Source organism: Sinocyclocheilus grahami, unplaced genomic scaffold, assembly GCF_001515645.1.
Source record: "Sinocyclocheilus grahami isolate Dianchi unplaced genomic scaffold, SAMN03320097.WGS_v1.1 scaffold287.1, whole genome shotgun sequence".
In the NCBI taxonomy this organism is placed as follows: Eukaryota; Metazoa; Chordata; class Actinopteri; order Cypriniformes; family Cyprinidae; genus Sinocyclocheilus; species Sinocyclocheilus grahami.
The window spans coordinates 51,877-68,932 of record NW_015505466.1 but is presented as its reverse complement, the minus strand read 5'-3'; the positions used below and the strand labels follow the sequence as shown (position 1 = coordinate 68,932).

Genomic DNA, 17,056 nt, shown 5'->3' with positions numbered 1-17,056 from the left:
GTAAAACAAAATGTTTTGTATAACATCACGGCGGTACAGTGATAACACTTAACCTTAACGGCTTAACAGATTTTACTACATATTTTTTTTCTCCATATGTTTGACTGACTGTATTTTATTATGATAATAAACAGGCTGCATTGTCAAGGTAGCAATGCTTAACTGTGCACGCATGCGGCGCCGGCGCAATCACTTGAATTTTTTTCCTTCTAACAGTGGAAGCAACTACTCCTTTTAGTCCTAAAGATAATCGGAATTGTAAAAGGTTTGCCTTTATCTGTGTACATTCACAATAAAAACAAATCTTTGTGCTTTTGTAAAATAAGCCTAAAGGAAAATAGGATGCCGCTTTCTGCAGTCTTTTCTTTCGCGCAGCACAAAAATGAACCGAAACTCTGCATACTAGGCTACTTGTTTTTCTTTCATTTTCTTAATTTATAATTTAAGTAAAAACATTCTCATATAGGCCTATTTATTCGTTTTATATACATTATATATATATATTGCTATATAGCATAGCTTTATTATGTTTTTCTCCGCTCGCAGAAGCGCTGCAGGTGCGTGATGTGATATGACCATGTAAATCCTCATGTTCTGTTGTTTGCTGCTTTTTTGCGCATGTAAAATTAATCCCCGGGAAACAAATGTTCTTTTTAATGGGTCACGGACACTTATCCTTTCTAATTTAATTCAATCCTAAATTAAAATAATCTTGTCGGTTAACGAGCATCGGTTGTCGGTTAGGAAAAATAACCGAAATGAACATCCCTAATACCCAGTTATCATTAAGAAAACTGCATAGATTATTCTTGACTGATTAAACCCTCTCTGTGATTAAACCCTGTAGTCTGTCCTGCTCTACCTGTCCTCATTCTCAGCAGACTCACTAGCTGCCCCTGTGGCAGCACTAGCGTTAGCTGTGATATCTGGAAGTTTGTAGTCCTGAAGTGGGGCAGACAGTTTCCTGGGAGGACAATCACATCACACAAACATACAAACAGCAGATTTAATTGCCACTATTATGTAGCTAATTCAAAACCAGTATGAGGTCTAAACAATTTCACTTCACTTAACATATTACGGGAGTGTCTTCATTTGCATGCGCACACACAATGATATAATTTCAGACAGACCCACACACATTTGTGTTGAGAGTGGTGCAATAAGCCATGCAAATGAGTTTGTATTTACTGAGATCAACAGAATAAAGTGCAAAGGAAGAGCTGTTTTCAATAAAACACAAACTTACACGCATAATATCTGCATTCGATTGATTCAAAATATTTAGAGGCACTCAGAAGCTTTGATCATCATTAGATCCATTCAGTAGGGCGCTAATGCATTTCATCCAAGGTTGTTTATGTCTTAAAATATTAATTCAAATACATCTTTTATACATTGGTTATACTTGAATACTCTGAATATTCATATAGTATTACTGCATATTATACTGACTACTATTTACAATTTATATGTTTGACCATGTTGCTTTTCTATTCTAAGTCTAGATTTTGTTTTATGGAGGAAAGAATGTGTACTATACCTGTTTAGAGTGGGGATGTTCCCTCTGCAATCAAACAACATTGATTACTGATTGGTTAGTGTCAGGCATCAATGGGAGGGGTCAGTCAGACATCAGAAGTGTGCGGCCCTTTCACATATCTGACAGACTCAATCTAATTTCAGTGCACTTGATTTATGCGCATATTAACTTGGACCAGCAGATTGCTGCTAATGAGAAGTGGCTTAAAGACAATTGTGTTGCATTTGCACAAAGTTTAATTGAATTATACAAGTGTCTCAAATGAGTGATTATTTGGTTAGTGCATAAATGCATATCTGACCGTCTTTGATCATTTGAGGGCAAATCTTATAAAACCTATCAAGAAAACATCCTGGTCACATTTCACCCCAAAATCAAATGAAAGAAACAATAAATTATATTTTGCTTTAAGAAAATCTAGGCTGTTTTAGGAGCTTTAAAAAAAACTTTTTTGCACTTAAGCACATTTTCCTCTTTTCTCATTACTGCACCAACGGTTTTGAATAAAAAGCAATTAAAAATAATGACATATTATTAGAACAAAATTAATGTATTATTGTAGTAATGAACATCTACAATATTGAGAATATCGTGAATTGCTAATAAGCTTAGAAGTAAAATGTATTGCATAATGAGAATTGGGAGGTGGGATTAATTATTATGGTACAATGCAAAAAAGGTCCTAAAGTTGATTTTTAATGCAAAAATAGGGGTGCAAAATAAAATAAATTGCATTTTAAAATATACTGAAATAGAAAATGGTTAGTTTCAATTCTTTCAAAAGAATTACTGCATTAAAGTGCAGTTAATTAAGTTAATACCAACACTACTAATTTAATAACACTTTAAAAAGTAATATTTAGATGATCTTAATCATTTTAATTATTTTGTATGTTTTTATTTTACTTGTCTTTTTGTCCATTTAATAAATTACTGGCCATATCATCAAAATAAATATTGGCTTATCTGACAGAATTTTAATATGAGAGCATCCCTACATGAAATATAATTTATTTGTTTTGTTTTGTTTTTTTCCTTTGATTTTAGGGCTTTAAATTTGTGACCAGGTCATGGTTTTGTGAGATTCTTCCACTTCTAAACTAAGCCACACATTTCACAAACGACCGCCCCTCCCTCACATGCAACAATTCAGCTCTTAAAAAAACTGCACTAAATGCAGCTAAAATCTCTTTCATGTACTTTAACACAGTACAATGCATAAGCCACTCAGTTTACACAAATCACAGGTAAAGCAGCTGGAAAAGCACATGCTAGGAGCTGGGAGTATTGGAGAGAAAATAATAAGTAAATATGACTAAATGCACACAAAAAAATGCTCTGCACGCATCAGAAGAGGCTACACTGAATCAGTTCACATGCATGAATCAGCAGAGAATAATAAAAAATTTTAAAAAGTGCAAGAAGTGCGAGCTGGTAGACAGCCAATCAGAACATTCAGTAAGCATATCCCATTGGTCGCGTTCTTTGGTTTGTCACCTGAAACACACGGATGTGGCCAGCACAGATGAGAGACACCTTAAAGAAGAGCTTTTTTTGGCCCTGTGATTCAGACCCTGTCACTTTCTACTCCTACTTCATACAAACCTTCTGATCACAGCAGACACTAAATCAGTGGCATAGATTGTGCACAAATAGAGCATTTTAAAGGTGTGAGGGGAAGTGGATTGTGGCACAGTGGAGAAGAATTTGTGTCACAAACAACCAGTAGCTTTGATCTATGCAGAGAATTCAAACACATTTGCCCCAGTCAGCCCTTTCTTTTATAGTGTTTTGACATGCTCCTCCACAGTCCCAGCGAGGGGTGGGAGAGATGGGGGAAGCAGGGGTGCGGTACATCTTGAGGTACCTGTTGGGGTGGGATGTGGGCAGCATGAACTGGAACTCCACGATGCACGTGTTGTCCTTCAGCTGACGGTGCTGGACGCTGTTGAGTTCATAAGCGATATAAGCTCTACGAACATACACCTGAGAAATGAGAGTGAGAACCATGTTCTTGATTCTTAACAAGACAAAAATAAATACTTAATTTCTTGGATAAATGTAAAATGACACAGTCTTACCTCTAAAGCAGCCATCCGTACCACCTGATTACTGTGGTAAAAGAAATTTGGCAGCACATCAAAGATGGATGTCTCTGACAGGATCAGTTTCTAGAAAAAAATCAAGAAAGGTATCAATAACTTAACACACAATGTTCAAGAGCAAAATATTACAACATTTTAATACACTACAGTTCAAAAGTTAGGACTAAGAATTAACATTTTTTGAAATGTTTTTGAAATAAATGGCAATACATAAATACAATAAATAAAATTGACAATAATATTACACTACATTATTACAATTTATATTTTTATATATGTGACCCTGGACCACAAAACCAGTCATAAGGGTAAATTTTTTGAAATTGAGATTTGTACATCATCTGAAAGCTGGCCGAGATACAACTATTTGAAAATCTGGAATCTGAGGGTGCAAAAAAATCGAAATACTGAGAAAATCGTCTTTAAAGTTGTCCAAATGAAGTTCTTAGCAATGCATATTACTAATCAAAAATTTAGTTTTGATATATTTATGGTAGGACATTTACAAAATATCTTCAAGGAACATGATCTTTACTTAATATCCTAATGATTTTTGGCATAAAAGAAAAATCAATAATTTTGACCCATACTATGTATTGTTGGCTATTGCTACAAATATACCCGTGCTACTTGTGACTGGTTTTGTGCTCCAGGGTCACATATTTTAAAATGTAATTTATTCCTGTGATGATAAAGATGTATTTTCATCAGCCATTACTCCAGTGTTTAGTGTCATGTGATCTTTTTTTTTTAAGGATTCTTTGATAAATAGAAAGTTCAAAAGAACCGCATTTATTTGTTTGCACAACTAGCTGAATGAATTAAACAATAAACTGAAGTCACTATTAATGTACATTTAATTCATTTTCATTTATCATATTATTATTAAACATACTGATACTGTTACAAAACTGTGTTGCAGTACCTACATGGCTTGTTCATTTTATATAACTATAATAGTACATTACTAAACAATATAATAAAGTGTAAAGTGTGTTTTAAATAATTTAACAGTACTGAACTTATGAAAGTATGTCTGGAGAAAATGTCTGCATATCAGGGAATAATTAATCAGCTCACGTTGATGTAATTAATGTAACCATTTACATTTTTTCCACAAAAGTCAATTAAAATTATTTGCAACTGCAATTTAGAAAATTCTGCCATTCTCATTCATTTTTTTACACATTTCTGTTAACATAGTCAATTCAATTCAAATTTCTCATATGTAAATAAATGGGAGTCATTTATTCAATTGTAAAGTGTAAATAGTGGCAAAACGCTGTCTAGCAGATGGCACTATAGAGCAGTCATCATACATCCAGCATGTCCTACCTGCAGGTTTTCAATGCAGAACTGATGCCCGTACATGTCGATGGCAGACAGGAAGATGGATTCCACCTGATTGTGTCGCAGCTCGTATGACGGAAGGTGCGAGGCAATGAGAACCTGCCGTGCCCGCAACGCCACCTTGGCATTAGTGGTCTTGCTGAGCTGTGTGAGTTCTGTGAGTATTGCCATGAGCTCATCTGTCAGAGTAGGGTCTCGTCCACACAGCTGATCCTACAGAGAGAAGTTAAGAACATTGATCACGAGTGGACTGGAGTCACAGACTAAATATAAACATGCTTTTATTACATCTTGACTGTTATTACATTGTGCAACTGCAATCTACAAGATGGCCTTCTGAATTATATATATATATAAAAAAAATTCTTGTTTCCACATTTCCTGTTTCTCTCGGTTTGAAAATTGTGACTCTGCACTCACAATCAACATGGTGACCAGAGAGTTCTTCTTTGTGACTTGTGCATGAGAGAATATGTAGTTGAGCACATTAGCCATGTCCCCTTTGTTTTCCTCTCGTAGTGCAAATACACACTTGTCATAGTGACCTGGGAATAACATACACGCACACATACACAAATGAATAGTGAATTAATTAATACAAACAAAAAACACCTAAAAAGAAAAAGAAAAACAGGTAATAAAATGGTGAGAATAGAAAAAGCAAACATTCTTAATGTATTAAATTCAAGTTAACATTTTATTCAAATCCCTTATGTGTTATTTTAGTAGTATTTACATTCTATTATAATATTTATTCATATTTTGGATTAGCTTTTTTATTATACTATTAGTTTAGTTTAGGTTTTAGTAATTTTGTTGTGTGTTTTTGTCATTTTTTTCTTAGTTTTATATTTCTATACTGCTTTAATTTGAGTATTTCAACTTAAACTTCTTTATTTTTTTCAGTTAGTGGCCAAAGCAACATTTTTTATTTTCATATTTCAAGAGTTTTAAGTTTTTCATCTAATATTTTATTTATATTTTATTTCAGCTTTATTTCAATCACCAAAAATGATTTTTAATAGCTGTAGATTTAGTTAACAATAAAATAACTGGCAATTATCCGAAAAATTTTTTTTAAATACGTTTTCTGAATTTATAGGTAGCTGGCATTTTTATGAGATATATCTTTTGTCTTATTCTACTTTTTAGTTAATTATTTTTTTTACTTTAGTAATATTTGTATTAAAACGTTATTTCATTACTTTTCATTATTCACATGTTGGATTTTTTTGTTCTATTTTTTATTTCTATTTAGTAAATAGTTTAATCTTTTCATTTAAATGATTTAATACACCAGTATGAATGAACCAGTGTTGCACTGCCATCCAGTGTTCACACAATAAAATAAAATAATGCAACATCCTAAGTTTCCAGCGATATCTCATAATTTGCAGGCATATAGGATGCGGTCTTACCATGTTGAAACTGAACTTCCACTCTTAAATACTGCCTGAGGAGGTCCATCACCACTGCCTTCATATGCCCTCTGATGCCACTGCGGTACCTGTGTACACCACACACAAGAGGGCCAGTTAACCTGCGTTTGTGATTGTGTGTGTACATACACGTGTTGGTTGTTTGAACGATTTACTAACTTCTGAACCAGCTGTACAATGCTCTGCGTGTTCATGAAGAAGACTTCTCTTTCTGACTTCCTGTTCAGCGTGGCAGCATGACTGTCCAGTATATTGGCAACCTGACATGACAATTTGACAACATTTATAAACAATGGTCACAGTCTCGTAGCTTCAGAAAGACATGAACTCAAAGGGCCACAAGTAGCACCTGCTGACTGGGAAACTGGCAGAGGACAGAGGTGATGTTGCTGGCGTACTGAGCCATTTCTTTCTTGATAGACTTCTCTACGGCAGGAGGGATACGGCCTGAAACGCTCGTCATGATGTCCTGAAGCTCCAGCAGCGGCAGAGAGGGGTCCCTCAGAGTCTTCATCAGACGCTCCACCCATTCTTTCAGCTATAACACACACATACAAATCATAACGCCTTTTCACACCAAGCCTACCCTAGTAAAAAAAAAGGTAATATTTCAATTGCAATAGTTCCAGTTTAGTACAATCAAATATACTTCAGTTTATCTTTAGTTGGACTTCAGCACTACTTCCACACAATTAAAGTGCATTAAGGACAAAATTAGCTGTTCCAATTTAGCAGACTTAACAAGTATACAACTTTAGTATACCAAAAATATAAATTTTATTAAGCACATACATATGTAAATGTATTTGTAGTATACTTAGCACAAAATAAATTTATTTCAAATACATTTAAGAATTTAAATTTTTTTCACTAGGGTATTTTGTAATATCTAATGCAATATGGATTTTCTTAAAAAAAATTTAACTGCAGAAGTAAGAAGTACATGGCAATGACATATTTCTTTGTCATCCAATAATGAAACTAAGGGTGGTCACTATTATTATTAATTTTCAACTTATTTAATGGTTACTATTCTACCATCAATATCAGCAGTCTCGTGTGCATTTGTCATTTCATTATTTATTACTGTTAATATTTTTAATGAATGAAAGTAGCAAAAATGTCACAACCAAATTCTCAACCAAATGCTGGGGCCTCAGCAAACTTTCAATCAAAATAACCTATTTTTAAAATAAGATCAATTAAAGGTGCTGTATGTTTGACACAGAGTGGTTGAACTAGGTATTGCAGTCCAAATTCAAAATATTGGGAGGGTTTTTTCACCGGGCCCCTCCTCCTCAGACTTGACACACACACAGGTTGCCAGATTGATGACACCAACAGGAACGGGCAACCGTCAACTGGCAACCCGGGGTCCCGAAATACAATTGGGTAAACTGGCAGTGGGTGGGTTTCACAAACTAAAACAGAGACCGACATTCCGGCCCGGAACACACAATTTCAAAGGAGAATAACTGACTGTAGCATTGTTTTTCAGATAAACAAGTATGCTAACTTAGCATGTTTCTTAAATATCTGCAAACATATTATGGTATTTTTATGCTTTAGTAGAGTCAAAAACTTACATACAGCACCTTTAAGTATTAAAATAAGCTAAAAATAAAAAGTAATGAATGAATGAATGAATGAATGATTCTTATTTTAATTCAACCCCCCTCAGCAACTTTTTTTTCTATGAATAACTAAGATTCCCACAGTTAGGAAAAGCCTGGATATATGAGGTAGTTTACTTTTAAATGTGTGATTCTAGACATGGAAAAGTCATCTGAAATGACCATTTTTATAATGAATATACATTTTTCTAGTTATGCCCAGCTCTAAGATATATTGGGTAGAAATTGAGGAATTTTTTTTTATTATCCAGTAAATTATGAACAAGTGGAAAAGTCATGTAAATTCACTGGTTTACAAGAGTGAGAACTTTGAAAAACATTCAGCACTTAAAACTTCTGGAATCCTGACATTTTATTAAAAAAAAAAAATAATAATAATAAACTAGGATTGTTAGACTTAAATATTTATGTGGACATTAAGGGGCCTTGGAGTCCAAAATTTGAGAACCACTGCTATGAACTCCTATAATGTGGATGAAGGGCTTCATTGGTTACAGGTGTTTAATTATCAAGGAGCTGTTAATAATCTGTTTTCTCACCTTGGCACTGAAGAAGGGCTCTGGCAGACAGTAGCCATTCATTATATTAAAGGTGCTGTATGTAGGATTGACACTGAGTGGTTGAACTAGGTATTGCAGTCCAAATTCAAAATATTGGGAGGGTTTTTTCACCGGGCCCCTCCTCCTCAGACTTGACACACACACAGGTTGCCAGATTGATGACACCAACAGGAACGGGCAACCGTCAACTGGCAACCCGGGGTCCCGAAATACAATTGGGTAAACTGGCAGTGGGTGGGTTTCACAAACTAAAACAGAGACCGACATTCCGGCCCGGAACACACAATTTCAAAGGAGAATAACTGACTGTAGCATTGTTTTTCAGATAAACAAGTATGCTAACTTAGCATGTTTCTTAAATATCTGCAAACATATTATGGTATTTTTATGCTTTAGTAGAGTCAAAAACTTACATACAGCACCTTTAAGTATTAAAATAAGCTAAAAATAAAAAGTAATGAATGAATGAATGAATGAATGAATGAATGAATGAATGATTCTTATTTTAATTCAACCCCCCTCAGCAACTTTTTTTTCTATGAATAACTAAGATTCCCACAGTTAGGAAAAGCCTGGATATATGAGGTAGTTTACTTTTAAATGTGTGATTCTAGACATGGAAAAGTCATCTGAAATGACCATTTTTATAATGAATATACATTTTTCTAGTTATGCCCAGCTCTAAGATATATTGGGTAGAAATTGAGGAATTTTTTTTTATTATCCAGTAAATTATGAACAAGTGGAAAAGTCATGTAAATTCACTGGTTTACAAGAGTGAGAACTTTGAAAAACATTCAGCACTTAAAACTTCTGGAATCCTGACATTTTATTAAAAAAAAAAAATAATAATAATAAACTAGGATTGTTAGACTTAAATATTTATGTGGACATTAAGGGGCCTTGGAGTCCAAAATTTGAGAACCACTGCTATGAACTCCTATAATGTGGATGAAGGGCTTCATTGGTTACAGGTGTTTAATTATCAAGGAGCTGTTAATAATCTGTTTTCTCACCTTGGCACTGAAGAAGGGCTCTGGCAGACAGTAGCCATTCATTATGTGCACTAGGTGATCCAGAGTGCTGTGGAAGACTCTGTGAAGCTTCTCTCCCCTGAGAGCCACGGACTGAACACTGGGTAATGTTCCTGTAAACAGCTCCGCCTGAAACAGACACACTCATTTTAAAAACTAAACCATTTAATTTCTGTAACTTCTGAAAGCGAACCTATCACAACACATTTATCACATGTAACATGCATATACCTGCTGTACTCTGCTGGGATCGTCCAGCTGCAGTTTGGCGATGATACAGCCCGGCTCCAGCACTGCACCTGCTCTCTTCACATAGTGAATACAACCAGACTCTGAGGCCGTCAGGGTCATCACCATCTTCATCACCTACAAGACAATACATAATGTTTAGAATGAGGCAAACAAAGAAAATCCATACCAGTCTTGCATAGCCAAAGTTCTTACTATCACACTTAGACAGGAAGGGCTTGTATAATTGACATGTAAAAGAAACTACCTCACAAATCACACTTTTAGACAGTTAGAAGAAAAAAATATAAGTGCAAATTAAGATAAAACTTTTGAGATCCAAGCAGAATACATAGGTCTGCTACTTACGTCACAACTCTTGACTGTAAAAAAAAATAAATAAAAAAATCTGGCACCCTGACTTCTGGAAATTAGGTAAAGCTTACACACACCTCGATTTCTGCATAACTCTGTCCAGCAAACAGGTGTCCACCATCCTCCACAGTATACTGGATGAGTTTCCCAGCAGATGGTGAGCGCAGGAGTGAAGGATCATTCTCTTTTTCAAACACACATGTCTTGTTACCAATAATGATGCGATACCTAAAGAATAAAATAAAATGCATACTCAAATGATTTTCTACAAGTAACTATTTCTGTCAGAAACTTTTTATCATCTCTTATCAGTACTGGTATCAGTGATACTGGCCTGCATTGATAGTATTTAGTAAAAAGATGCTAATAACAAATTAAAATACTGTTTTTATGCTGTTTCCATGTTAATTTTGTGTGAAAAATGTGAAAATATATTTATGAAAAATATATTTATAATTACAAATTTTATATGCAATTAATTTTATATGCAATAAATATTATTTCTTTTTTAATCAACATCGAAAGGCGAAAGAGAGGAGTTTTCAGCTGTCGCTTGAAAATGGTCAGGGATTCAGCATTCCGGATAGGGGTGGGAAGATCATAGAGAGAGAGAGAGAGAGAGAGAGCACGCACTTCTGTTGTGTGATCTTTGATGTTCACTCACTTAGCACACGCATCATTTGGATTAAAACTCAATCGTAAAAATAAGACCATTTATAGGGGCATTCACTATAAACATCATTTATTTTCAACCTTCAGCATCAGTACAAATAAATGCACGCGTTTGCGTGTTTTGCTTGCTTGAGTGTTTCTGCATTATATGAGTGGCTTTGGAATATAAATCGCAGCACATTTCAGATGAAAAAAACGTGACTTCTATTTCTGAAAATATCACAGTTAGGAGATTTATAGCGAGTGGTTCCCTGCATTATTACAGCAAAGCGCGTGATTACAGTACTACGTCGCTGCAATGGAGCAGCTCTAATGCTATTAAATTAAAGATGATGTACCATAGAGCAAAAAAATTAACAGTGAAAGTAACAAAAACTAGTAAAATACATTTTAATGGGCATAATTAAGTGTGAAAATAACCGAATGATATACAGTCAAACCAAAAATTATTCAGAGACCAGATATAATTTTTGATATTTTTTTACTAGTGGGTGCAGGACACTATAGTTCATTTATGTAAGTGAGGATAGCAAAATAAAGTAAACTGTGACAAATCATACCCAAAAATTCTTCATACAGTGGACTACCAGTAAAATTGATACAAATTTGGGTCCAAAAATTAACAGTCAATATTTTTTGAGACCCCCCAAAATTTCACAAATCACGTTTTCAGGGGAGCCCATGTCTTCTTAAAGGGAGCCGAGCTCCCCCTAGCTCCCCCGTAGTTCGCACCCTGTCTGTACCCAATATTTAAAAATGTACAAATGCAATAGAAATATTGGTGCTCGGTATCGGCAAGTACCAAAAATAAAAGTATCAGTATCAGGCGAGTACTGGAAAAAGTGGTATCGGTGCATCCCTACTGGAAAGTGATTTTGAGCCTCTCTGTGATGGTACCACGAGGCATCACACACTAGCGGATCTGACTCAGATATAGACTACTATATACTATATATACACACATACATATATATATATATATATATATATATATATATATATACACACACATACATATACATATATATATATATATAGTATAAATAACTGACTGCATTAATTTATTGAAAGCATTACACCGTGTCCTAACCAGACATGATGCGACAAGATACCAGCAACAAGTAATTTGGCTGTCCACACCAGACGAGACACGACAACGCAACGGGACAGAATCACTCATGTATCACAGCCACTCAGAAGCGAGAAGCGCACTGCACTCTCAATGAAATGGAAAAGTTTCTAATCTAATTCATAAATCTTAAACTTTTTTAACATTATTAAATGTACATACTGAGTGACTGATACTACCTTTGTTATGGAATATGCTTGTTGGTTCGCATCGAGTTCACAGTTTTAATGTACATGTTTGCTTTAATTTAGTTTCAAGATCTGAGGTAAACTATCTATAGTTGCTTTCAGTATGGCTATAAAGGCCATGCAAAATTATATTCAAACTCACATTAGACACTTTTAACATTGAATAAAGCACATAATGAGTACCTTGTAAAACTATTGTTATAGTTTGTATGTTGTTGTTCCAGCCGCATTGCACAGAAAATAGAAACCGTTTCTAAAATAGAATCCCCTGTCACTTGTCTCGTGTCTCTGTAGCGGCTGGTTAGGACAAAAACTCAGACTAACATGGAAAAGATACCTCTTATCGCATGTCGCGGCATCATGTCTGGTTAGGACACGGTGTTATAGATGGTATTCTCATTTTTAGTTCATATAAAGGTATCCAATATTTAAATGTAGTTCTGGACTTTAAATGATGAATTAACACATTGAGCACCTTGAACACTCTCACATGAACAGCTCTCATAGCTCTCAAAATGTCTGTGTTTTCCATCATGTATTTACTCTCAGAATCCTACCTGTCCACTTCCTCCTTCATGTAGGTAGTGTAGCTGCTGCCGTCATACGAGAGCAGCAGACCTCCGTCGCTCAACCGATGAACATCCACCTCTAGGACAAAAACTCAGACTAACATGGAAAAGATACCTCTTATCGCATGTCGCGGCATCATGTCTGGTTAGGACACGGTGTTATAGATGGTATTCTCATTTTTAGTTCATATAAAGGTATCCAATATTTAAATGTAGTTCTGGACTTTAAATGATGAATTAACACATTGAGCACCTTGAACACTCTCACATGAACAGCTCTCATAGCTCTCAAAATGTCTGTGTTTTCCATCATGCATTTACTCTCAGAATCCTACCTGTCCACTTCCTCCTTCATGTAGGTAGTGTAGCTGCTGCCGTCATACGAGAGCAGCAGACCCCCGTCGCTCAACCGATGAACATCCACCTCCGCAGAGTTATTCATGATGACCACGTAAGAGTTAGGACACTGTCTGGTCACCTTGAGAACATATTTGGTCCCCTCATAGATTAGCTCAACATCTACTGTGTTTAACAGCGTGTGTGCAGGTAAAACCTGCCCTCTACAGACGCAGGAGAAAAGAGCAAAACATCCTATGATTGCAATAACAACTACATACTTAGTAGGGCTGGGTTGACAACTCATTAATCAATTTCAATTAACTCCAAAATCATTATTTTCAAAATCGGTCTATGCTATCGAGTTGATACTTGAACAAATCATATTACTTTAAAATGCATTGCTTTACCAAAACATTACTTGTAGCACACCTCCCATCCAGTAATTGCAATAAGCTTTGTTATTTATGGTATCAAATAAAGTCTTAGCTTTCAAATTTTTGGGGTTTGTTACCTCTCCAGTGAATGCAGGAAATTGGACACACTGTTTCTGAGATTGACATCAGCCACATGCAGAGCTCCACTCACTACACCCAGCATAGTGTCAGGACGCTCGGCCTAGACACACACACACACACACAGTTATAATGATGTGATATAGTGAACTCAATATAGGGAATTATATTTGCGCACCAGACAGGAAATATCACAGTGTCTTGCGGTCACAGTAGCACACCTCCCATCCAGTAATTGCAATAAGCTTTGTTATTTATGGTATCAAATAAAGTCTTAGCTTTCAAATTTTTGGGGTTTGTTACCTCTCCAGTGAATGCAGGAAATTGGACACACTGTTTCTGAGATTGACATCAGCCACATGCAGAGCTCCACTCACTACACCCAGCATAGTGTCAGGACGCTCGGCCTAGACACACACACACACACAGTTATAATGATGTGATATAGTGAACTCAATATAGGGAATTATATTTGCGCACCAGACAGGAAATATCACAGTGTCTTGCGGTCACAGGTGATTTGACTGAAAATGGCAGGAAGCAATAATGGGCATGTTCATTAGAGCTGTGATGTGAAATGAAGAGGGTTTTTTCCCGCACCTGCATCTTCTCTGAGATGAGTCTGTCCAGCCAACCTGTGTCGATGCTATTGTGCTGGAAACTTTCTGTTTCTAGCAGCTTTATAAGATACTCCACTGTAGTCCTGAAGTCTCCTCTGATGGACAGCTCCTTGAGGGCCACCACCAAGTTTCTAAGATGACACATACAGCAAAATAAATAATATTTCTTTTGTTATCGTTTTCTTAGTGACTAAATGCAGTCAACGAAAAAAAAAAGAAAAGGGTATGTATATTTTACAGAAGATTCTATGTGAAATCACATTGTAGTGGTGTAAGGTGATTGTAACGAATATTCTTCTGAAAAACAGATGACTGGCAGTACTCACGAGATGGCCTCCTCACGGTTCTCTCCCCAGGAGAAGCAATGGCCAAACTGAGAGTCTGCAAACTCATGCAGCCCTCCAGCAGCCGCTACACTGAAGTAGCCCCACACATTCTTGTTACTGCGGAAATTTAACTCCTGGACAGTTCCTGAGCTGGGCTTAAAGCCCTGACACACAAAAATACCCAACACAGACAAAGCATCATCAGAAGTGGTTTAAATGGTAATTATTTAAACTTTATATTATTTTCTAATAATTACACTACTCCCGTTCAAGAGTTTTGGGGTCGGTAAGATTTAAAAAAAAAAAGTTTTTGAAAGAAATCTTTTATGTTCAACAAGGCTGCATTTATTTTATAATAAAGCATTGCTGTTTTAACTTATAATGAAGTAAACAACAGCAATACAGTGAATTATTTCTGTTTTATATATTAAATGTAATTTACTCCTGTGATTCCTTGAAAACAGTTGTGCTCCTTATTGATATTTTTGAGGAAACCATTTTTTCAGGATTCTTTGATGAATAGAAAGTTCAAAAGAGCAGCATTTCTTCCCTTTTGATCAATTTAAAATGGAGGGAAAAAAAGTATTAATTTCTTTCTTTCTTTAAAAAAAAAAATCTGGTAACTAGTTTCGGGACAAATTCTCACTATGAACTAGTTGTTTATTAGCACGCATATTACTAGCATATTGGTGGTTTATTAGTACTTATGAAGCACATATTAATGTCTTAAGCCCCGTCCACACCAGCGAACCATATCGTCTGTTTATACTAAGCACACACCCGTCTGCCACAGTGCGAAAGCAAAAGCACTTTATTTGGCCTTCCGGAAGTAGATGCAATTAGGAATCATTGGTTAAGATTTATTTACAACAGAACAGCACAACCCAGATGTTCGAATTTGTGCAACGCATTTTATGGATGACAGTTTTTGAACCTAGAAGAGTACAAGGCTGGCTATTTCTAAAAAAAAAAAAATAAATAAATAAATATAATGATCTTTAAAATAGCATCATATGACCCCTTTAATATTGAGAACGATTTTTAGAACTATATCTTTATCGTTATCTTTATAGTTATCGTCCTTGGTGTGAACAGGCCTTTATTCTGTATGACCATATTTAGATCCCTTAATCCTACCCCATATCTAAACTTAACAATGACCTTACTATCTTTCAATAAGCAGCAAATTAGGAGTTTATTTATGCAAAAGTCATAGTTAATAGTTAGTTAATAGTGAGAATAGGTCCTTAAAATAAAGTGACCAAAAATCTTTCTAACCCCAAACTTTTGAACAGTAGTGTATATTACATTACAATCAGATTTTTCCCATGACATCTACTACAAATATTCATCAAGGCTTCTTAAAATAAATGTTGCACAAAAGACATGTTCAGGTTTTTTCCACCCTCTCGGACCCTTAGAATTAAACAAGCCATTTTTTGTTGCCATGTCAGAGCTTTATCAAATTTCCTTTAACGCTTTAAATATTAAAATAGTCAGGATCACACACCTCATCTGGGTTCTCGCTAGTAATTCGAGCTGCAATTACATGTCCTCGCGGAGAGGGGGTAGTGGAGAGTCCATCAAAGTCAATGGGGGAATCTCCCCATGGCTGCATCCCGTACATCACCCTGATGTCTTTAATGCGGTGAAGTGGGATGCCCATAGCGATCTGAATGACAGAACATAAGTGTCACAAAATTACCAAAAACAAGTAAATTAAAAACAGCATTGTTTAATTTTACTGTTAATGATTGCATAAAATTAAAAACAGTCCACATGCAGTCTCTATGATATTCAGGCCCTTTGACATGAGTAAAATATGCATAAGAAGATACATGAGTTCACATTTCTTCAGTCATTAAATACGTACTTTTCCTCCTAATTTCTACACTCACTTCATTATGCAATTAATGAATGCCTCCCCACTGCGTTCCTCTCCCCCTGTTGCCCATTTCAGTCTCTCCTTTTCTCTCTCCATCAATTTCCCTCATTCATCTGCAGCAGTCTTTGTGTCTTACATAAGCGTATTAACACCCTCTCCCACTCCTACTGGACCTATAGCACACTGGCCTCAGCCAAGTGACCTACATAGCAAAGACAGTGGTCACGTGGTCAAGTGTCTGCCGCAAAAGACTGTACTGTATTGTTCACTAGATGCTGCCAGTCTAGCGATTGTGGAGATCCGTGGCAAAGGTGCTGTGTGGCAAAGTTGGTTTAGTAAATGAAAAACTTACAAGTCCACATTACATTTATTAAGCAATATTTTGGTAAATACTACTTAAACACTACTGGCAGCATCTGTGGTCTGCTGATTATTACCACAAAAATAATATCTGGTAAAACAGTAAAAATGTACAGTGGGGGAAAAAGTATTTAGTCAACCACCAATTGTGCAAGTTCTCCCACTTAAAAAGATGAGAGAGGCCTGTA

At 35.7% G+C, this 17,056-nt stretch overlaps 1 protein-coding gene across 1 annotated transcript in view; it reads right to left on the bottom strand.

The window, feature by feature from the left end:
* The window catches only part of LOC107600590 (acetyl-CoA carboxylase), a 59,662-nt gene that overhangs the window by 23,229 nt on the left and 19,377 nt on the right, over positions 1-17,056 (bottom strand). Inside the window, exons 12-28 of the mRNA XM_016292525.1 lie at positions 16,134-16,295; positions 14,624-14,787; positions 14,278-14,428; positions 13,981-14,084; positions 13,162-13,386; positions 10,346-10,496; positions 9,897-10,031; positions 9,648-9,794; positions 6,787-6,975; positions 6,597-6,697; positions 6,417-6,505; positions 5,419-5,543; positions 4,984-5,211; positions 3,625-3,714; positions 3,411-3,529; positions 1,544-1,567; positions 863-964 (exon numbers count right to left, since the gene is read on the bottom strand). Coding sequence (XP_016148011.1) covers positions 863-964; positions 1,544-1,567; positions 3,411-3,529; positions 3,625-3,714; positions 4,984-5,211; positions 5,419-5,543; positions 6,417-6,505; positions 6,597-6,697; positions 6,787-6,975; positions 9,648-9,794; positions 9,897-10,031; positions 10,346-10,496; positions 13,162-13,386; positions 13,981-14,084; positions 14,278-14,428; positions 14,624-14,787; positions 16,134-16,295 — 2,306 coding nt within the window. The remainder of the gene's footprint in view (positions 1-862; positions 965-1,543; positions 1,568-3,410; positions 3,530-3,624; positions 3,715-4,983; positions 5,212-5,418; positions 5,544-6,416; positions 6,506-6,596; positions 6,698-6,786; positions 6,976-9,647; positions 9,795-9,896; positions 10,032-10,345; positions 10,497-13,161; positions 13,387-13,980; positions 14,085-14,277; positions 14,429-14,623; positions 14,788-16,133; positions 16,296-17,056) is intronic.